Source organism: Suricata suricatta, chromosome 12, assembly GCF_006229205.1.
Source record: "Suricata suricatta isolate VVHF042 chromosome 12, meerkat_22Aug2017_6uvM2_HiC, whole genome shotgun sequence".
Classification (NCBI taxonomy): domain Eukaryota; kingdom Metazoa; phylum Chordata; class Mammalia; order Carnivora; family Herpestidae; genus Suricata; species Suricata suricatta.
In genome coordinates this window covers 85,908,585-85,931,444 of record NC_043711.1, presented here as the reverse complement: position 1 = coordinate 85,931,444, position 22,860 = coordinate 85,908,585, and the positions used below count along the sequence as shown (strand labels likewise).

Here is a 22,860-nt window from a genome sequence, read left to right as displayed (position 1 = left end):
CGCCAAGTGGAAGGGGTGGAGTAACTCACGGGCCCCAGGGGTTTATGGGTATGAAGTTTCCCCGCAGCGGAATGTACGATGTAACTGACATGAACCGGTGTATCAACTTGGGGCACAAATATGGTCAGTTCCTACCGTTTCCCCCAATTAGTAACCCCAGGAAGCATGTGCTTCGTTCGTGGGAAGTCAGGGTCCTCGTGTGGAAGTCTCCCCCTAACACCTCCACATTACACAAGATTGTCTGGGTTTTACTCAATCCACAGGAATCAGACTCTTCCAAAAGCCAGGTTGAGAGAGAGACCTGTTGTCAGTCTGGCAGGGCTGTTGCTGCCACAAGGTGTCACTGCTAGACACGGGTCCCATACTGCCCAGCGGAGCGGCCCCACCAAGGGGGGTCACTGGGTCCAAAGGGCTCCAGGACGCCCTGCTGTGTCTGCCTCCACAGAGACTCACTGGTGCCTTCTGTTTCAACAAAGCTTTTTTAAAGTTTTGCCTCACCTGCCATGGTGTTACCCAGTAAAGGGAGATAAGTAAGTAAGTAAGTAAGTAAGTAAACCACAAGCCAGGAAATAATAAACATTCAGGCCCAGAATAAAGGAATGATTTTTTTTTCATGGTCATCCAGCAAGTTGGCAGGGTCAGGTTTCCTGGCTTTTTGCTCGGTATTGTTTCAACCTCTCTGTAATGTCTTTACCTAAAATCAGAGCGCTCCATCAGTTAAGCATCTGACTTGGGCTCAGGTCATGATCTCACAGTTCTGGAGTTTGATCAAGGCCCACATCTGGCTCTCTGCTGTCAGTGCAGAGGCTGCTTTGGGTCCTCTGTCCCCATCTCTCTCTGCCCCTACCCTGCTCTCTCTCTCTCTCTCTCTCTCAAACATAAACATTAAAAAATTATTGAATGGTATAAATATAGTGACTATTATTTTATTTTATTTTTCAAATTTTGCTTATTTTAAGGAGAAATGGGGCAGAAATAGAGGGAGAGAGAGAATCCCAAGCAGGCTCTGTGCTGTCAGCACAAAGCCCAACATGGGGCTTGATCTCATAAATCCTGAGATCATGACCTGAGCCAAAATCAAGAGTTGGGCACTTAACTGACTAAGCCACTCAGGCTTTAGCCTGTTTTATTTTATTTTATTTATTTTTAAATGTTTTTATTTATGAGAGAGAGAGAGCGAGAGCGAGAGCAAGAGCGAGAGCGAGAGCGAGAGCGAGAGCGAGAGCGAGAGAGAGAGAGAGAGAGAGAGAGAATGAGTGGGGGAGGGGCAGAGAGAAGGGCGACACAGAATCTGAAGACAGGCTCCAGGCTCCGGAGCTGTCAGCACAGAGCCTGATGCGGGGCTCAAACTCATAAGCCATGAGATCATGACCTGAGCCAAAGTCAGATGCTCAACTGACTGACCCACCCAGGTGCTCCTAGACTGTTTTATTTTTTAATTGAAAATTCCCACAATTTTTCAAGGGTAAATGTCAAAAAGAGGGGAAATTAATGTTGAACATCCATTTAGTAATGTATGCCAGGCATAGTGTTGTGGGTTATTTTTACATATATATCTCTGTACATCTATAGATATCTATCTCTGTCTCTCTCTATATACATACATACATACATACATATATATTACATAATGTAATATATGTAATGAGATTTTATATATATATATATATATATATAATCTCACTAAATCCTCCTACCAACCCAATCATATGATACATGTTGTAATTCCTATTTGCAGATAGAACACTGAGGCTTGAAGCAGTTATGTAATTTGCACAAATTAGTGATTCAGACCTTGGAACCCATGTCCCTCTAGCTCTGAAATGGAGGCTCAGCCTGAGCGGGGTTGAGAGAGGTGTTGAATAGGTGGGGAGAGGGGACTGGGACCCGAGCCAAACAGTCCTGATGGGGAAGGCACCTGCTCATTAGTACCTGCCACTCAGAGTTTTTCTCCCTTGGGCTAGTAGGCTAGCAAGCATTTTCAAGGTCAGGGCCAGGACTCAAGCAAGGCAAGAGAAGGCACCCACTCTCAGGTGTGTGTGACTTGCCAGACCCCGAAATGGGGTCTCCTTAGATGCTGCATCGTAGGCACCTCTCCTGCCCGACCTGCTCGAGGGTCCATCTGGGATAAAGAAGGAAGCAGACCCGAGGGCTGGGGCTGGGTCCTTCAGGCCGGGCTCTCTGACGCCACTCTTGTGTCCACAGGCCCCGTACACACACTGCGTCTTCCTGCATGAGGGCTGGCCCCTGTGCCTGCGGGACGAGGTCGTGGTGCACCTGGCCCCACTCAATCCCCTCTTACTGCGTCAGGGAGACTTCTACCTCCAAGTGGAGCCCCAGGAGGAGCAGTCCGTCTGCATCACGGTCAAGTGCCTCTCCTTGGACCTCCGCACGGTGGACGCAAAGCCTGTTCCTGCATCATCCTACCCCGTACTTTTCACCCAAACGTGGCTGGAGGCCATCAACAGTGACTCTGAGGGCAGTCCCCTGCACAGCTGCCTCGTAGCTTCAGAAGACGGGGTTGCCCCTGTGCCCTGGGCCAAGATAGCCAGTCCAGAGTTCGTGGATGACAGACCCCATGCAGCGAATGTCCTCTCCCCAGCTTGGGCGTCCCTTGAATTAGAGGCCCTTGATTTGAGCAGCCCCCCAGAGCTCCATCAGCCTCGGCCCTCAGGCAGCCAGGTGCTGCTTGCTTGGAGCTTGGCCAAGGGCAAGGGCAGGACATCCAGGAACAAGTACCCAGGACTCATCAAGGTGGAACAAGCCAGGCCTGGGGAGGTGGCCCTTAGGAAGGACGACGTGGCCAGCCAGGACTTAGAGGGAGACTATGTGGCCCTCCTGGAGAGCAGTAGGAAAGTGAAGACGTCCTGTGGGTGTCCCTTGGGGGCTCTGGAGGAACCAGCCAGAACTAAGGAAATCCCTTTCTCTCAAAGGATGCTGCCTTTCTCGGGGGCCTCTGGGGGGCCTTCCTTGGAAAAATGGGCTTGTGAGAAGCCGGCAAGCTCAGAAGAGGAGCCCTGCAGGTTGGGCTTGAGGAGAGAGGTCAACTATACTTTTAACTCACCTGCTCGTGACTCAGAACACCAGCCCCAGGAGCCCTACGTCAACATCCTTGAGAAGCCACTGCCCTGTGCCTCTGGCCTTGAGGCAGGGGGTTCCGAGGACCCAGCTTCCTCCAAGATGCAGGAACCTCTGGGAAACCCAGAAAATATGGTTCAACTCAGGCCTGAACCAAAACGAGCATCCTCCCTGCACCTGTGCTCAGCTTCCCCACCTGCTGCTCCCGGCCCTGAAACCAAGATGGAAGAGAGGGCCAAGCAGGGGCACAGGAGGCTTCCCGAGCCTGAGACTGGCCCCCGTCAGAGCACCTCCTCTTCCAGATCCCCTGCTCCTGGGCTCAGAGTCTCCGTCTTGAAAGGGCAGAGGCAAGCTTCGGGGCCCCCAGAGAAAGCCTCCCTCCGGCACGACAGGCCCTGGAAAGTCTTGCGTTTGCTCTCCTCTCCCAAACCCAACCGATCCAAGTGCTTGGGGAAAGGTAAGGTGCCCGCTCACTAAGCTGAGCAGGGGTGCTGGATGTGACCAGGTGACAGGATGGCACAGGTTGCCAGGGACAGAGACCCCTGGGAACTGGCTCAGTCTCAGGGATTTAGTGCACAGGTGGCATGTCAAGAGGCTTGAAGTGTCACGGGTCTGGAACTAGGTTGTGTTGAGACGGCCTGGGTCCACACACTGGGTGGGTGAGCTTAGTCAAGGACTCCTTCTCAGTGCAGTGGGGGCCTCACCTGCTTCCCAGAGTCGTTTTGAGGTTCAAAGACACACCAGAAGCAAGGAGCTTAGCACAACGCCCACCACACAGTAGGAGATCAATAGCCAGAAGCTGTTACTATCAGTCAGAAGGTGCAAGAGAAGACATTTCCTCTGGGAAAATCCATCTTCTGCTTAATACCCTTTTCCTTGTTGTTGTTTTTCTTCCCCAGCTGGAACAACTCAGACCAAAACATCTGGTCCAGCTGCTGACTCAGGCCCACCAACTGGGGAAAAGGCCGGCTTCCCAGAAGTCATTCCAGAAACAGACCCCCCTCTGGATGAGGACACCCCAGGGCCTGAGCCTGGGATTGAGGCTCTGAGTGTGGAAATCCTCCAGTCGAGGATAGCATGCCTGCCAGGTCTGGGGGATCACAGGGCAGCTGGGGGTGAAGGGGAGGGTGCTGGTGGTGGGTGGGGGTGGGGGTAGGGTGACCTCTGAGCATCCTGATGCTGGTGGGTGTAGAGGAGACAGGGAAAGTCCTAGAGGCTTGTGTTCTGGACTAAGTGTCTCTGAGACTCAGGCTCTTCATTTTTCCTGTGAAGGAGCCAGATTCTATGAAAGCAATGTATAGATATCCATCCATTTATTAATCCATCCATCCATCCATCTAGTCATCCATCCATCTATCCATCCATCCATTCATCCATCATCCATTCATTTATCATCCATCCATCCATCCATCCATCTAGTCATCCATCCATCCATCCATCCATCCATTCATCCATCATCCATTCATTCATCATCCATTCATTCATCATCCATCCATCCATCCATCCATCCATCCATCCATCCATCCTACCTTCAGTGAGGCAGCCAAGTGTCTTAGGTCAGTGCCCTAGAAGCAGGGCCTGAGACAGAGCTCCTTGGGACAGTGATTTGTTGAAGGTTGCTCTCAGGATAAGGGGAGTGAGGGAAGCAGGACAGGGCATGGGGGAGCTAAGCAAGGATGCACCTGACTGTGTGAGGAGCTCGGGAGCATCAATTTCACCACAGAACTGGTCCTGTTTTTAGGTGTAGGGGGTCTTTTGTTTGCTTGGGTCTGTTGGTCATCAGCCCAGGCTGGTCCTGGGATGGGGATGCAGGGTGAGCCCATGATCCAGTTCGGTTGAGGGCAGTTCTCTGGAGAAGGGAACATCTGTGTGCCAATACGGCCCGCCAGCAGCCTCTGGGGGTGGGTACTCGGTCTGACAAAGGGATCTGAGCGGGGTGTCACCAGCATCCAGTACAGAGGGTGTTCTCACTCCTGTTTAGTATTTATTCATCTTTGCAATAAATATTTCTTTAGTACTTACTATGTGCAGCCCGGCTCCAGGCTTAGCACTGGGGACTCAGCAGGGAACAAGTCTGACATGTGCTCTGCTCTCAAGAAGACTATACTCTAGTAGTAGAGAAAATGCAACAGGTTTTTACAACAGGTTATTACAATCCAGTGTAAACTCATTGCAGCTGTGGGGCCATACAGGGCTCTGTGGGGGGACAGACGGGCACCCTGGCCCAGGCTTGGGTGGAGGAGAGGTCAGGGAGAAAGGAGGAGGCAATATGGAGCTCAGTCCTATAGAATGAATAGGCGACCCACTGGGACCTACTGTCTTGAAATTCGATTTTACTTTATAGACGTCTATATCTCTGCAGGATCCTGGACGCTGCTCTGTCTTTTCAAAGCTCCTCGGGGAGCACTGTCTATCTCCTTCCTGGTCATCTTTGTTGAGGCTCATGCTGTTTTTTCCCCATATTAATTGTGCACAAAGGATTTCACAATCCTTTTAGGGCCATCGCGTTCCAAGTGCTCAGATTTTATCCATCGAAGGGCCCTGCTCTGGGAGGCAGGACACCATTCTAATTTCAGTGGTTTTTTTTTAAATGTTTAAATGTTTATTTATTTTTGAGAGACAGAACATGAGTTGGGGAGGGGCAGAGAGAGAGGGAGACACAGAATCTGAAGCAGGCTCCAGGCTCTGAGCGGTCAGCACAGATCCCGACATGGGGCTTGAACTCAGGAACTGAGAGATCATGACCTGAGCTGAAGTTGGACGCTCAACTGACCGAGCCACCCAGGAACCCCCCTAATTTCAGTTCTCTCAGCTTCCTGTGTGACCTTGGAGGAGTCGCTTGCCCTCTCTGAGCCTCAGGCTCCTCCTATGTAAAAGGAGAAGAAGCAGACAGGACTTGGCTCACTGTCCCTCTTTCCACAATGACTCTTGTTGTAATTTTGGACTTGGAACATACACTTATGGCTCTCAAGTGCCTGGAGCAGGTCTGGTGCATAGTTGGTGCTCAAAAAGAATATGCTGAATGGTTTAATATTCTCCATGTCGATGCTCCTTGCATTTCCTCCTTGACCTCTTGGTCTTCAGTGATCTTGCCCTCATCCCCCAGCTACCCCTGCCACAGCCACCTCTATAATTACACCACACTGCCCCTCCTCCCCACTCTGCCACCAGCCCAATTTCAATCCTCTTTCAGTCCCCCAGGCCCTCAATCCATTGGTCCGACCACCTTCTCCTTGTCCCTCTCACCTCTGCCACATGCTCACTCCTTCGCACCTTAGATCCCAGGCTCCTCATTACAATCTCTGCCTTTCTCTCACAGGCCCCTAGACTCTCCCTCTCACCTTTTACCTTCCCTGGATAAATAAATCCCTGCCTCCATTAAGGCTAGCTCCCTGCCTGACCCCCACCCGCACCCTCATAGCTGGACAAAGCCAGGGGTCCACACAACTGTGCTGACAGGTGGCCCATCAGACTCGTGACTGCTGACCCTCCACGGGGTCCCGTGGGGCTGTGGATCTCATCACTTCCCGAGTCCGAAGTGAATTTCCCCCACCGGCCTCATCGATGACTTTGCACTCCACTTCTCTGTCCTTCACCACTGCCTCCCTCAGCCTTCCGCTCAGCTCAGGACCTTCCTTCTTCCCGAAGGAGCCTACTAACTCCTGCTGCCCTGTGTGGCCACCCTCTGGCGTCGACACAGCCAGCGTTCTAGAACAGGTGAGCCCTCGCCGGTGCTCTGCACGGCTCACCTACTCAGAGATATCCCTCCAGCAAGGTTCTCCTCTCCTCCCCCATGTTCGCCTTTCTCTTCTCTCTCGGACCAGTCCCACCGGCACACGACGTGCTGGTTCATTAGCCATCTGTCTTCCCACCTCTCTCAGACTGCCCGAGGCCGGGAAAGATGTGCGCGGTTCAGGATCGCGTGATTAGGTTAGAAGATGCCACCTCTGTGATCAGGCTAGTCTTCCAACTGGAGGTCTTGCTTTAATCGTATCTGCAAAGTCCCTTTGCCAGGTAAACTGGCATACTCATGGGCAGTGGGATTAGGGCATGGGCATGTTTGGAACCACAACCATGCCTACCATGGGCACCAGGCCTTTGGAGAGGGCTTCTCAGAGTTGTCATCGAGGAACCCTGAATGCAGAAGAAAGTGAACAGGGTCCCAGGGGTTGAGACCTCACCCCCAGCTCTCAGTTGCTCTGTGCATATCTTTGAAATCTTTTCAAGTTTTCTGTCCATTGTGTGTTCTGCTTAAGAATATATTCATATGTATTTCAGTATACTAAAAATGCTCTAAATTGCTTGCCAATTGAATCACGTACCATTTCCCCCGTAACTGGGAGTGAATAATGCAGCAGAAAGGTGCAACAGTTTTTTTAAAGATTTTTTTAACGTTTATTTATTTTTAAGAGAGAGAGAGAGGGAATGAGCAGGAGAGGGCCAGAAAGGGGGAGACAGAGGATCTGAAGCAAGCTCTGAACTGTTCATGAACCATAAGATTATGACCTGAGCAGAAATCAAGAGTTGAATGCTTAACCGACTGAGCCACCCAGGTGTTTTTTTTTTAATTGAGAGAGAGAGAGAGAGAGAGAGAGAGAGAGAGAGAGAGAGAGAGCAAGCAGGAAAGGAGCAGAGTGAGAGGGAAGGAGGGAGAGAATTGTACGCAGGCTCCATGGTCAGTATGGAGCCCAATGAAGGGCTCGATCCCACAGCCGTGAGATCATGACCTGAGCCAAAATCAAGGGTCGGACACCCAACCAGCTGAGCCACCCAGGTGCCCCACAACAGGTTTTTGGTGGCTTTCGGTGCCCCCCACCTTCCACCTTGCTGTCCCTATTTCCACCTGAGATTCGGAACCCAATGTGAACAGCACAGCTCTGAGCCAGGGCCCAACGCGCTAAAGGCATCTGGGGGCAGGAGGGCCTCCCAGCTGAAGGCACATCAGGGGGACAGCAAATCAGGGGGGAGCTGCCCAGGGCTCCAGGGGCCTCAGCCAGCCTCTGCGTGCTCAGCTAGCTCTGGTGAGATGTGCAAGGCCCGTTCCAGGCGGGGCCTTGTGGGGAAGCCGCCACATGAAAGACAGCATGCCTCAGTGTGTAATGTTCTAAGTACTAGAACCCTGTTCCTCAAAGTGTGGCCTAGGGACCAGTATGCTGGCATCACCTTGGAGCTAGGGAGAGCTGCAGACTCCAGGCCTGGTGAGTCAGGATCTGCATTCTAGCAGGATCCTTAGGCACTTGGGAATTTGAGAGGCACAACTGTAATCATTTGTCAGGCACAGGCATTGGTTATTTGTTCCAATTCTGTGCAGAGTGCTGGGATACAATGAGTTTGAACTCGTGTACGCTGGAGTCTTGCAGGATCTAATAAAGGGCTGCATTTGCTGTAGGAAGCTGGGGTGGGAGAAGGGCTTCCATAGAGAGCAAGGGGGAGGTCTTCCTGGAGGAGGTGGCATCTAAACTGGGCTTGGAAAGATGAGGAGGGTTTCACCAGGATGGAAGAAGGAGGGGAGGGAATCCCTTGGCATGGACAAAGGTCGGGGAGGTGGGAACGGATCAGACCAGTTTAGGCAACGACAGATGACCCGTTCAGGCAGGGCCACAGGTGACGAGGGGTGACCCAGTGCATTAGTTGCTAGGGCTGTCATAACAGAGTGCCACAGACTGGGAGGCTCAAACAGTAGCAATCCATTTCCCACAGTTCTGAAGGCTGGGAGTCCAAGATCAGGTGTCATGTGCATTGGCTTCTTTTGAGACCTCTCTCCCTGGCTTGTAGGTATCTTCTTTATCTTCACGTGGTCTTCTCTCTGTGTGTCTCTGTGTGTCATTTCCTTTTCTTTTTAAACATTTTTTAATGTTTATTTATTTTTGAGAGAGAGAGAGACAGACTGCAAGTGGGGGAAGGACAGAGAGCAAGGGAGACAAAGAACCTGAAGCGGGCTCCAGGCTCTGAGCTGTCAGCACAGAGCCCGACATGGGGCTCAAACTCATGAACTGTAGGATCACGACGTGAGCTGCAGTCAGAAGCTTAACTGACTGAGCCACCCAGGCGCCCCCACATTTCCTGTTCTCATAAGGACACGAGTCAGACTGGATTAGGGTCCACCCCAGTGACCTCATTTCAACTGCATCACCTCTTTAAAGACCGTCTCTCTAACTGCAGTCATATTCTGAGGTCCCCGGGGATTAGGACTTCAACAAAGGAACCAGGGGGTGCATGGGGAGGGCATAATATAGCCCATAATACAAAGTACATGAAATGAGCCCAGAAGAGTGTGCAGACCCGGGGGAGACATCAGTGCCAGGGTGAGAAGCTGGCACAGTTTCTCGGAGGCCATGAGGAGCCACGGAGGATTTAGAGTAGGGGACGCATACCCCCCCACCCCCCCACCCCCCCAACCCGAGCCGCTCCCGAGCTCCCGTGATGGGTCTGTAGCAGACAAGAGCTCATCTTGCTGTGGGGTCAAGGGCTGGACCCAGCACGACCCCCAGCCTCCCGGCCAGTTAGGGACCTGACTCTGCGGGAGGCCGGGAAGCCGCTCCCCTCTCCAGGCCACTGTTTCCTTGTCAGTAAAATGGGCCCAGGGACATGATGCAACACTTCCCGACCCAGCGGCCCCAGTGAGCACAAGAGCATTTCAGAGGGACATGGGCAGACATCTCTGACTTTGCAGCTTATGCTGTTTCCTCATGGTTTAATCATCTCATGTATTTTGACTTTCTATTATGAAAAATTTCAAACATACAAAAAAACAGAGACTGTGGTATAATGCACACCCATGTACCCATTACTCAGATTTAAGAAGTCTTAACACTTCGGTGTGAATGAGAGATCTTCATATTTTATCCCCAAATACTTAAGCAGGCTCCCCTCACCCAGAAGTGTATTTCCCCTAATAACAGCAATACCATCAGCACTTCTAACAAAACGGAGTGTAATTTCCAATGCTATTCAACACCTAGTTCATATTCAGATTTCCCATATTGTCCCCAACAAAATGTTTTTCCTTTTGAAATTTATGAATGAATATTAGGAAAACAATCAAACCCATGATATTGAGAGGATATGAAGTTACACACACACACACACACACACACACACACACAAATACACAGATGTAGATCCTTTAAACTTTTTAAATTACGTCAAATTTTCAAGCATAGGTGAAGGAAAGAATGTTCCAGAAGTCGGCACCTCTGTTAAGGCAGCACCTGGGACGGTGGTTAAGTCTGTGTCTGAGACTTCACGAGCCATAAAGGGTCTTACACACTTACCCACTGCAGAGGGTCGCGCCCGCACGGAGTGGGCGGGGCTCTGAGCCGAGGGTGTGAGACAGGCCCAGTTTCCAGAGGCCTGGGCCTCTCTTCTTCCCACTGCCCTCTGCCCTTGCCCAGTGCAGCCGGCTGTGCTGACTCCCTGGGCCCCAGACTCCCAACCCCCGTGGGGAGAGTGGGTCACACAGCCTGATTCCTGGAACAGGAAATAGTCTGTGGACGACCCCGGGGTAAAAGTCTGCGGGAGCAAACAGTGAGCTGGCGGCCGCGGGCTGCACACCAAGCAGGCAGGGGACAGAGATGAGGACAGAGATGACAATCCTTATAACAACTGTGGTCACGGAGCCCTCGGCTGGACGGGCCTCTCAGGAGCTGTCTCCGCTAGTCCTCGAAATCACCTGTCAGCTCAGTGTTCCACTCTCCCCATTTGACAGATGAGGAAACAGGCTCAGAGGCCCATTGGCTGGCCCAAGGACACACAGTGAGTCCTGCAGAGCTGAGACTTGAACCCATCACGCGGCAGCAGAGTCTGTTCCATGTGCTGAGCCTCCCAGGATGCCCTGGGGAAGGCGGTGAGGCCAAGTCTGCAGGGAGGAGGCATATTCAGGGACAGCTTTTCTGAGGCAGTGGCTTTCGAGGCGGGTCTTAAAGGCTGATTAAGAGTTCAGAGTTCACGGGACATGAAAGGGCACCGCAGGTGGAGACACCCGGAGGTCACAGAGCAGATTCCTGGATTCTCGCTGCTCACATGTGTCCTCTCTCCTCCAGGTGGTCAGGACAGGGCTGGCAGGCGCCTGCTTCTGGTGTCAACAGCTGAGGGGACCTGGGAGGCACCGTGGTGCACCATCTCTGAAGTCACCAAGCTGTTTTCCTACCTGTGCACCGTCCCCAGGTAAGTGGCCAGGCCTGCTGGTGGCTCTGTCTCCCTTCCATTTCTTGGCCCAGAGCCCAGGACCAGGGACTGAACGGAGAGGCACCGGGTCCTTCTGTTCCCAGAGCCAGTTCCAAGCCAGATGCTGGGGGAGAAAAGCAGGACGGACTTAGTCCCTGCTGTCAGGGGGCTCCCAGGTAGATGGGGGAGGGGCAGATGGCGTGCAGGAAGCAGGGCGTGGACAAGAAGCTCTCTGGGTGTCGGTGTAGTGAAGAAGACAGACGGTGTGGTAGATCAGTGGTGCACAAACCCGAGCATACATCAGAGTCACCCCGAGCGCTGTTAAAACAGATCCCTGGGTCACACCCCAAGTTTCTGACCCACGACGTCTTGGGCCTGAGAACTTGCTTCTCTAACAAATGTCCTCATGCTATGACGCTGCTCAGCTGGGACACAGTTTGAGAACCATGGCTGTAGAATGGGAAGGGTGGGTGACTAAGTTCAACTGGGAATTGCTCAAGACTGTGGCCGTAGACCCCAACCCAACCTAGAGGTTGTGCAGCTAGGGGTCAGGGGTGGAGGGACTCATGGAACCCTTTGGAGCCTTCTCTGTGGTCTATCTCAATGGGAGCTATCACTGCCACCTGCTGGCCATTGAGATTTTTCTTCCTCCTCTCCAAAGCAGTGTGGCTTTCCTGGCCTAAGGGGGAGATGAGGCCCCTATTCTGTGCTGAGAAGTGGCCAGTGTTAAAACAGATTTGTTAACAAATCGAGAGTCCTGGAATCTTTGACCTTGGGGCGGTGACCTCCTCCCATGAGGCTCACCTGACAAAAAGGGACGACCAAGTGGACTCTGATGACCCATGTAAACTGTGGAGGACTGGGCCCAGCTTCGCACTGGGCCCTGCCCACAGGGCCCACCAGGCTAGTGGCAAGGTGGGTATGGAAACACACCGCTCTCCCAGCGAGAACACGGCCAGAGGCAGGTGAGGTGTGGGACAAGAATGCAGAGACCTCACCTCCACAAGCCTCTTCTCCCTGCCTGCTATGTTGCTGCTCTGAGCCTCAGTTTCCCTTTTAGGGTAATAGCAACAGAAAACATTTATATTGGTCTTGCTCTGCAGTAGTCACTGTGTCCCTTGCACTGATGAATCCATTGGTCCTCACCGTAGCCCCACGGGGCCAGAACTGTCATTAGTCCCATTTACAGAGGGGGAAATTGGCTCCTAGAAGATGAAACAACCTGCCCGGGTGACCGGATACTGTGTCACGCTGGCGACCTCTGGTTTTATCTATGAGCTGGCTGGGCATCAGGCTTGAAGGCACTGGGGGTTATATTTCCAACCTGCCTGGCCATCAGGACAGCCAAGGGCACTTGGAACCACGCAGCCTCCCTGCGCCACCCTGTACGTGTGGGCCAGATGTCTAGGGGCACGGGGGAGGGGCGGGGGTGAGGAACCGATATTTTAACAAGTTCTGACAATTGAGTCAGTTTGGGAAATCCTAAGGCAATCACTGAAAAGTACAGAGTGTACCAGTGACGGTGTTTGGGCTGCAAGTAACAAATTCCAATTCAAAATGTCTTTACTCATAAAGACATTTATCTTTCTTGGTCTCTGCTTTAGTAAGAGCCTCTGAAAGGAGAGCCTCTCCCAGAAGTCCCCTAGGAAACGTTTCCTCACGTCTCATTGGACAGAAACATGTCACATGACCCCTACTTAAAGCAACCATTGGCCAGAGAAATTGACGCACTACTCTTGGCCTCAACTAATCAGAAACCAGCGCCTGGGGGACCTGTTCTATGGAGGGAATGGGATTCTTGAACCCAGGCAGAATTCTGCCCATGGGAAGGGGTGGGTGAAGGCTGGGCAACTCACCCAAGGCACTGGGATGGTGGCTTACAGCTTATGACTGTTAGGGTGTGAGAGAGGGCTGTGTGAGGTATTGTGGGAACACCAAAGAAGAAGTAGTGGACTCTGCCTGGAGAAAGATCACAGAGGGCTTCCTGGAGTGGGATGGCCATGGACAGTTGGCCTTGCAAGATCAAGAGTTCACCAATAAATCAAGCTTCTGGCAGCCAGCCCCCAACCCTTTCCAGTAGGTCCATCCCCCTAGAAAGTTCTGTCCATCCAGCAAGACTGCCAATGCTGATTCCCACCCACAGGCCTGAAGATAAAACCAAGGGGCTGGCAGTTGTGATTGATGCCCGGAAACAGCCTCCACACCCTGGTCTGGTCAGTGCCCTGCAGGCCACCCAGGTGAGTGGGAGGCGGACAGCCTCAGCCTGGCAAGGAGCTTGGGAGCTCCAGGGGACTTGTGACGTTCATGGGTCCCAGGGGGCTCGGAGCTGGAACCCGAAGCCCCAGGCAGCAACTCTTAGCTGCAGATACAGAAGTCCCAGTCTTGAAGACAGAGTGGGATCATGGGTTCATGTGACTTGATAATCCAGAAGTTACATGGCTAGAGTCAGCGGCTCAAGTACTGTCCCTGAGGCCTGGTTCCTCTCTCCATTTCTGGCCGAGTTCTCCTGTGTGGACGCTATTCGAAGCCTGGCTCCCTGCCTAGTAGCAGTTTGGCTCTCACTTCCCGTGGTCTTTCATTGAAGTGCAGTAGGAAAGAGTGAGAGATTTGCTTCCCAGAGGTTCCTTTCTGTCTCCTTAGCTCAGGTGTTCATCCACCAACCAATCTCTGTGTTACACTGATGGGTTTAGACCTAGGTCCCATGAGCCTCATGAGCGGAGGAGGGAGGAAGGGGTTCCTAAGTTGCTAGTCTAGGCAGCAGAGGAAGCGGAAGGTTGGCACACACTTACCTTATGGTCTGATCCCCATCTCTTCCTTCTCCTCCTCACTTTATAGAGGGGGAAACTGAGGCTCAGAGGGGACCAGTCACCTAGCAAGCTTGCAACACAACTTGGACATGGTGCTCTAATAACTTCCAATGACTCACCTTCCAAACACACCGAATAAATGTCCAAACCAAGCCCCCCCGCTCAGCCCCCAGCTGTTTGCCTGAATCTTAGTGGGGGGCTCAGTGAAGGTCTAGGCAGAGCACCTCTGAAATGGTTCTCTCTGGCAGGCTCTGGCCCCAGCCTCCATCCGCGCTGTGTTCTACCTCGGAGACAAGGAGGCCGCTCTCCAGCCCGAAACGTTACCTGGCGTCCAGGTGAGGGGGAGGCTGAGCTGAGCTGGGGCCCAGAATTCACCAGCCGGGAACTGCCTAGAATAACCCAGGGGAGGTCAGCAAATACAAGGCTGGGTGGTGCAACTCCCAGCCCTGCCTCCGGGGCAAGTGTGGCCAAATCCATCATATAGTGATCTCTCTCTCTCTCTCTGGCAACCCCAGCAGCTCCTGCTGGGCTCTACCACGTGACCAAGAGGTGTCTGTGGCATGAAACCTATTTTTAAAGTTTCAGCTCCTCAGCCCCTCCCTCCTTTTAAGATGGGGAACCTGAGGCCCAAGGCCACACAGTAAGCCAGAGGCAGAGATGTCTTTTCCATATTGCAGCCTTGATCTTCCTGCGTTTCTCTCCCTAGTCTCTCTCATCATCTCCAGCTCGGAGCCTGAGATGATTCGGGACCTTACAGGAAGGAGCCATGCAGTTTTCTTTCATTAGTGCCCTGTACCGTAGTCGTGAGCTTGGGCACCCTGCCCTGCTTCAGGAAATGATTTTAAGGGACTCCTTTCTCCTCCTCATTGATAAAGAGTCACATTGTGAGCTAGAGATGTGCTTTTCAAGCATTTATGTGGCAATGAACCCCTTACAGACCTTGTCAAAGTGCAGGTTGTAATGAAGTAGCTCTGGATGGGGCCTGGGATTCTGCACCTCTAACATGCTCCTAGGGATGCTGAGGCTGCTGGTCCGTGGACCACACTTTGAGTACCAAGGATAACAGATGGGTCCACAAAACCAGAATCTGCCCAATCCCAAGCTTAGGCATCTGGAGGTGTTCCTACCGTCAACCTCCGACTTCACCGCCCCGGAGAAGCAGGCACCTTGTCCCTCCTCTGGGTCTTAGAGGATACGGTCAGGATTTGGTGACCTTTCTCATCAGCCCCAAGAGGGAGACAGCACCTTGGTGGGTACAGTACAAGGACGACAAGGAAGTTACATGACCAGGGTCAGCTTCAATCAATTTGTGTGATTGCCTGGAGAGCTGTGCTGGGAAAGAGCCCAGCCTAGAGGGAGTCAGTGCGGTGACTGATTAATGATGTCTGCCTTGGGCACAGTCTAGGAAAGGGGTAGGATGGGTGCTGTTTGTTTGCCTCTTCTTAGCTGGGATCTCATTCTGAATTTTGATTTGTCAGACTCTCCAGAGAAGATCCTTGCCCAGAAAGCAACTATAGAGCCAGGGCCAGCCTTACCTGTGGCAGACGGAGTGGTGTTGGGGCAAGGACCTGGCAGGCCCTTCTCAAACGTATGTCCCCACGCTGAGTCCCCTGGTCATCCTGACTGCCTTCTTTTGTCTGCAGGTAGAAGTGGTGACCTCACTGGGAGCTCTCCACCGCCACGTGGACCCCAGCCAGCTGCCCGCAGCCCTGGGAGGCCCCTTCCCCTACTGCCACAGCGAGTGGGTGCAATTTTTCCAGGTGTCTACCATCGGGCAGCCTTACCACTCACCCTGACTCCTTCTCTTCCTCCCTTCACTATCCTGCCCCGTGGATCTAGGGACCCTGTCAGGCCCAGAAACAGTCATTCACCACACATTTATAATGAGGGTACAGAGCCCAGTGATGAAGAGCTCAGGCTCTGCGCCCAGACTCTCAGGGTTCCAATGCCAGCTCTGCTGTGTGACCTTGGGGAAGTTATGTTCCTCTCTGAGCCCTTTTCCCCCACTACAAAATGGAAGTAATGCAGGACCTCTCGAGGGGGCTGTTGTGAGGTTTCATTGAGTTAATATGGGTAAAGAGCCCAGAAGGGTGTCAGGCACATGCTAAGAGCGGGGTCCACGATAACAGAAAATAAAATGGGACAGACGTTTGTTACATGGACCCACACAACTCGGAGAGCTCCGGGTCTGGTGGGGGAGGCAGACTCGTTCCCTCCCGAAAGAAGGAGGAAACAAGGAAACGTCTAGGGCTGCACTCCTTCCTCCTATGATCACAGGCTCCTCTCCACACGACCCTGGAGGGGCCATTTCATGCCCCGTTTAGTGCCCAGGGTACACGGGGCTGACTTGCGCAATAACAGGAAAGATGCCAGGCTTCAATCACACGGAAACCAGTGCCCATAAATGCTGCCCAGGCCTTCTCCCTAGACCATCGCTGCTCACCTTGGCCCCAGTCACATTAGGAATTGGCTACTTCTTTTTTGTTGTTGTTGGGAGCGACCCTGCGTGCTGCAGCAGGTTAGCGCTGTCCCCAGCCACCACCCACTCTGACAGGAGCCCCTCACCAATGATGACAACCGAAAACATCTCCAGACATCGCCTGATGTCCCCTGGGGATCAATATCACCCTCCAGTGAGAACTGCACGTCTAACTAACAATCCCATGCGGTGGTTTGTTTATTTGTTTTTGGCTCTGGTGCTCTCCTGTTTTTCATGTGCTTGATTTTGGACAGGCAGTATGTAAAAAATTCAAATGGCTCTAAAGGGTATATATTGAATGATCTCCTTTCCTACTCATCCCACAGGCCCCAGTTCCCCTCTAATGAATACAGTGGCCTTTAAAATGTATTTTCACTTTAAAATCTTCCCTTTAAAATCTAACCTGTAGACCTAGAATAGAAAACTGGTAATGATGTTGGCTAATATGGTACACCAAGTGGCTCCCATAAATGCACCGATTTCACCCTCATGCAAGCCTCTAAGGTAGGAACGACTGCGATCCCATTTTATAGAGGAGGAAGTAGAGGCACAGAGAGGTTAGGCAACTTGCCCAAGGGCTCACAGCTCGCCGGTGGTGGGGCTGGGCTGAGGTGGGACCCAGCAGAAGACATCTCCTAACTCTGCCCTCCCACACCTGCTCCTTCCCCTACCCCTTCCCCAAGTTATCCCCTTAGGGCCTTCTTTCTTCTCCTTCTTTCATTCCTGGCACCAGTGCTTCTCAAAGTGTGGTCCCTGGACCAGCAGCCTCAGCATCACTTGGGACCTTGTCAGAGACGCACATTCTCGGGCTCCACCCAAAAGGAATGAAATCGGGGGCTCGGGAGTGGCGCTCAGCAGTCCGGATTCTTTCCAGATCTCCAGGTGATTCTGATGCAGCTGAAGTTTGAGAACCACGGCCTAACACCCGCCCCATGTTCTCCTGGCATGGGCAGGCGCGCCCCCCTCACTGGCGTGGGGCTGACACCCGCACTCTGGCTTTCCATCATGCAGAAGCTGGACCCTTTCCTTGCTGACCTGCACCAGGTTTCCTCCTTGCTAAAGGCTTCCATCCAGCAGTTTGAGAAGAGTGACCCTCCTGGAGGGGTGCAGGTGAGCCAGGAGCATGGGGTGGGAAGCCTCACTATACCCCAGAGTCCATGGGCCGAGGGCTCAGTGAGGGGGACAGCCAGGGTGGGTGTCAACATCCCGTTTTTTATCCACTCGTTTGACTAAGATTTACTGGATGCTCACGATGTGTCATATCCTGGAGACCCGGCCTGGGACACACTGACTTTTCCCTGCCCTCAGGACTTAGGGTGCAGAGGGCACAGTAGTCATTGAAATAATAAACAAAAAGTGAGTGTGTAGTTACAGATGGTGCCAAATGCCATGAAAATAAGATTGAGAACAATGAGGAAGGAAGGAAGGCCTCCCTAAAGAGATGGCATTTAAATAGAGGATGAGAAGGAGCCGGCCATGGGAACAGGAGGGGCACTGCTCCGGGTGGAGGGCAACGATGTGCCAAGGAGCCGAGGTGGGATTGTGCTGGTATGTTCAAGAATAGCATGGCGGCCAGTGTAGAACAGTGACAGGAGCAGGGCAAGAGAAGAGAAGGACTAGGAGAGAAGAAGCCAGCGGAGGCTGTATCAGGCAGTTGGGTTGGGATTCGACTCTAAGCCAGCAGGGAAGCCCATGGAGAATTTTTAGCAGCAGGGTGAATAGGTTGACGCTTTGAGATCCTACCAGCTGCCATGTGGGGAACAGACTGCAGGGGGAGCCAGAGAGCAGCAGGGAGACCGGGAAAGAGGCCGAGATGAGTGAGGCTGCCATGGTGACAAGAGGAGGCCTGACTGGAGGAGACGTTTTAGAGATGGAAAGGGTAGACTGTGCAGGACCTTGAATGCCAAACTGGGGGTGTCAGCCATGATCGGGGTGTGGGGAGCCCTGGAAGGCTGTAGAAGGAGAGTGGGGATTGGGCTTCAGGCCGCCTCCCTGCCCCGGCAGGAAGCCTCCAGGTGTCTGAGCAAGTCCAAAGAGCTGATGGAGACGGTGCTGAGGGACCGAGGCCTGCTGGGCCTCCAGCGGGAAGGGGGAGCCACTCTGGCCTGGCTACAGCAGGAAGCTGGGAGGCTGGACTTCAACCCTGATGTCAGGTATGAACAGCCCGGATTTTCCTCCCCAACCTTTGTCCACTGACCTGGGAGCTTGGAGCTGGGAACACATAGCATGGGCCCTAAGGGTGCCTAGCATTTGCAGGGTCCAGATCCTGGGCCGAGGCTCTGGTAAGGTCCCTGCCCCTTCTCTGACGTCCCCCCTTCAGCCCCAATCATCTTCAGCCCAAAGTGGGCATCAGAGGACAGCCCTGCTCATTTCTAGTCCCCCGCAAGCACTTTCTCTGACTTTCTAAGACATTGGGCTGAATCCCTTCCAGGGTCCGTCTCGTTTATTCCTCAAAAGAGCCTCGTGAGCGCCCCATCGTCCTCATTTCGCTGATAGTTGAGGCTCAGCGAAATGATAGAAGAGGCAGGACACCTGGGCAGTGACCCCTGCTTGGCCCTGCCTTCCCTGGGGGGCTGCTCAGTGGGGCGGAGAGAACGGTCAGCTATGCCAGTGGTCCCAGAGTGGCCAGACAAAAACTTCACATTCCTGGAAAGTACTGGTTTCCTTAAATTTGGGGGGGGGGGGGCGGTGCAGATCAGTAATTAAATCAGTCAGTAACTGGAGATATTTTTTCTGCATTAGAACAAACGCAATTACAAAGTTTGCATAAGCCTCCAAGAACAATTTGTTTATTTAACTAACACCTAAAGAGCACTTAGTACAGGCATAGCCTTGTGCTCAGGACTTTGCAAACATTAACTTGTTTAATCCCCACTAGGCGGAGGCTAGTATTATCCTTATTTTATAGTGGAGGAGCCTGAGGCTCAGAGAGAGGTTAAGTGACTTTGGCAGGATCACACAGCTGAGGTGCGTGGGATCAGGACTCCACCCAGGCAGCCTGGCCCAGAGTCGCGAACACCCTGCCCTGTGCGGCATCCCCAGACAGAGTCACACTGAAGCGGGTCCTGGTGCTGGGTGTGGAGTCGTCTCCCTGCTCCTCACACAGCCTGGCGCTGTCTTTCCTGGCATCATCCCGCCTCACTGGCCCGCAGCCCAGCTCCGCTGCTCACCGTGGGCCTCGCCAGACTGTTGGCTTCCAGCAGCTCCACCAGGGGGCGGTGTGGCCTCACAGGAGCCTCCGTGCCTGTCTTCTGCAGCTGGGTCCCTGCCCACCCCTTCCTCCTTCTGTCTGCCAGGCTGGCTGAGGTTTTCTGAGCACCAACCCTGGGCCTTCACCCCTTCCTGGAAAGCAGGGATCTGTGGGAAGCTTCAGTCAGGCGAGGAGGTCCAGAGCAAGGATGGCAGGCTTTCCTTCCATCTCCTTTTTCCCCTTTTTCATCCGAAATGAGACCCCGTTGGGCAGAGGCAGGTGGGGTGGTATTTGAGGGGTGTAGGGAAGACCCAAGATTCCTCCCTTCACCGGAGTGTTACCATGCCTGAATCCCGTCTGCTCCCTTTCATTTATGTCTCGACTATTTTTTTTAATTCCGTGCAGAAAAGCGCAGATTGGATTCCAAATCAGAATCCTATGCATGAGAGTCGGTTCCTCTCTCCCTGGACCTCAGTTTTCCCACATGTAAAATGGAGGCTATGGTGGAAAGGCAGGTGACAGCCGCTCACCATCATTACAATAGAAACAATAAGTCCTAACACTGTGTGCTGGATACTGTTAGGCGTTTTGAATGTGTGAGGTCTACTTCTCAGCCGAAGAGGCTCTAGAAAGCGCTAAGATCCAGGCTACACTCAGCACCTGACTCAGTTGGCTTAGGTTAGGTGTTGAGATTTGAACCCAGGTCTGTCCAGCTCAGATTCCCAGGGGATCTCTCGGGGAAGGGGAGGTCATTTGGTTCCCCGCTGTGTCCTCTGGTCTTCTCAGTCTCAAGAAAGGTCAGTCTGAGGACCTGCCCGAGGTCACACAGCAAGTCAGCAGCTGGAATGCCCGGGCTGGAACCGCAGAGCCGGTGGGGGTTGGGGGCAGATCTGTGCTGGGCAGGAGTACCGGCGTGGAGGTCACCTCAGGCCCTGTTTCGCCCTCTTCCACCTGCCAGGAGCCGTCTGGCTGAAGCTGTCGCCTGGTACAGCCTCATGGACGAGCAGCTGCATGTCCTGGTCACTGCATCTAACCACCTCCTGGAGCGCCTGGAGCTCCGCGTCCGCCTCGGCCACCTGGAAGCCGCCATCCACCAGGTGAAAGGGGAGGCCGGCCTCTCCGGGGGCAGGGGGGGCAGGAGGCTGGCCTCGCTGAGGGTGAGGGGAGGCTGGCGTCTCCACAGGGAAGGCCCTGCCCCAGCCCGGCACTGCTCCGGTGTCAGGACACGAGGCTGGCCCTTCTTCGAGAGCCAGGCGGGCAGCCTAGGGCATGGTGCGTGACAAGGCACTCCTGAGATGCTGCATGGGGTGCAGACGCCACCCCAAAAGCTGTTCTTATGCCGCCAAGCCCTGGGCCAGAGTCTGTGTACACAATGGTGTTCCAAGCTTATCACCGGCCGGGGATGGGGGACGATGCTATGATTGCTCCCATCCTCGATGAGGAAACTGAGGCCGGAAGACATCACATCACCTGACCTGGTCACACACCTGGGAGTCTGATCCTGGAGCCCACACTTGGCATCACTTCGTCTGACTGCCTGTGCCCTTCATGCTAGGGGCTGTGGGACACGCAGACTGCCCGGGGTCCGATCCCGGCTCCAGCACTGACTGGGACCCCAGACGACTTATTTAACTATTCGTTGCCTCAGTTTCCTCATCTGTCAAATGGGGGGATAATATGAGTGCCTGCCACTCATGGGCTTTTTGAGGATAAACTGAGTACGTAATCTTCAAGGCATCCCAGAGTAAGAAGGGGCCTTCTGCTCCTGGGTTCGAGAGCCATCTTATCCCCTCTGTCCCTCGTGGAAGCCTCATGTCTACCCCATTTTGCCACTGAATAAGCTGAGGCCCAGGAAGGGGACATGACTTGCCCAGTTCACACAGTGAGTCCGCAGCGGGCCTGCGCACCTTACTGTACAGAAGGCAGCATTTTCTGTTTGCATAGCCCCAGGGATGGGGAGCTCATTACTCTCAAAACTGCCTCTTTTATGACTGGCAGCACTGAATGATTAGAAGAAGCTGAAATTTGCCACCGGTGACTTCATTCAGACAGGCGCGCACTGATGGCCTACTTTGTGCTTGGCACTGGCCGGGCCAGATGCCCCCTGGGGCCCCGCTCGGGGAGTCCCATCCCCTTCAGGTATTTGAAGACCATGGCAATGCACCCCCCCCCCCAAACTGTCCCTTCTGCCAGGAACCAGAACCGTCTCTGTCCAGGCCAATGGGCATGGGCCCTGCCACTGAATAAGTGAAGACGGGAAGATCCCCACCTCCGAGGGGGCGGGGCAGCTGGCCAGGTACATCTCCGCAGGCACCCCTCATGTCCGCGCCTCCCTCTCCTGCCCCAGGTCAGCAACTGGATGGAGCAGGAGGGGAGCCAGTGCCTGCAAGTGCTAACGCCCAAAGACAGAAGCTTGGAGACTGTGGAGAAAGCCCACGCGGAGTTTGAGGACTTCTTCCTCCAGGCTGCAGTGCGTTTCTAAGGACTGAGGAGCAGGACGGGAGCTAGTGGAGAGGGCAGTGGAGGAGGGGGACACCGCTAGGGCAAAGGTGTGGGGGTGGGAAAGTGCAAGGAACCTTCCAGAGACAGTGAGGAGACCAGCTTGGATCACAGAGGGTTCAGCTTAGATGCTGTCTCCTCCAGGAAGCCTTCCTGGATCACCACGTCCGGACAAAGACTTATCTCAGAATCCCTGGAAGATTTAGCAAAATGCAGATTCCAGGCTCCCACCTATTTAATCAGCCTCAGAGGTCAGGGGCAAGGAATTTGCATCTTTGATGTCCTGGAGCCTAGGACACGGGTGATTCAGCCCCTTTCAGCCCGCAGGGAGCTCCCAGGCCAGTGGGGGCTAGGGGTGCCGAACAGGGAAGCAAGCAGAAAGGGAGAAATGTGGGAACACACAGCAGGAGCCTCTAATCCAGACCCTGGGTCAGGGAAGTTTTTCAGAAGGAGGTGACACAGAGCAGAGTCCCAGCTAGGCAAGTGAACTGCTGAAGCAGAGGCCCGGTGCCCATTCTGCAGATGAGAAAACAGAGGTCTGGGAAGCCTCACAAGCCAGCAGTGGGGCGATAGAGGGTCCCGGCCTGTGGAGGAGGCCTCAGCCACGAAGGCACTTGAATGGGCACCCCTCCTCTCCTGCT

General features: G+C 53.5%; 1 protein-coding gene across 1 annotated transcript in view; it reads left to right on the top strand.

Annotated features, from left to right (window-relative positions):
* KIAA1755 (KIAA1755 ortholog) overlaps positions 1 to 22,860 on the top strand; it is a 41,372-nt gene that overhangs the window by 13,468 nt on the left and 5,044 nt on the right. The window contains exons 3-12 of the mRNA XM_029917237.1: positions 2,206 to 3,535; positions 3,978 to 4,166; positions 11,121 to 11,244; positions 13,388 to 13,481; positions 14,300 to 14,386; positions 15,695 to 15,811; positions 17,542 to 17,640; positions 18,535 to 18,683; positions 20,679 to 20,817; positions 22,068 to 22,190. Coding sequence (XP_029773097.1) covers positions 2,206 to 3,535; positions 3,978 to 4,166; positions 11,121 to 11,244; positions 13,388 to 13,481; positions 14,300 to 14,386; positions 15,695 to 15,811; positions 17,542 to 17,640; positions 18,535 to 18,683; positions 20,679 to 20,817; positions 22,068 to 22,190 — 2,451 coding nt within the window. The remainder of the gene's footprint in view (positions 1 to 2,205; positions 3,536 to 3,977; positions 4,167 to 11,120; positions 11,245 to 13,387; positions 13,482 to 14,299; positions 14,387 to 15,694; positions 15,812 to 17,541; positions 17,641 to 18,534; positions 18,684 to 20,678; positions 20,818 to 22,067; positions 22,191 to 22,860) is intronic.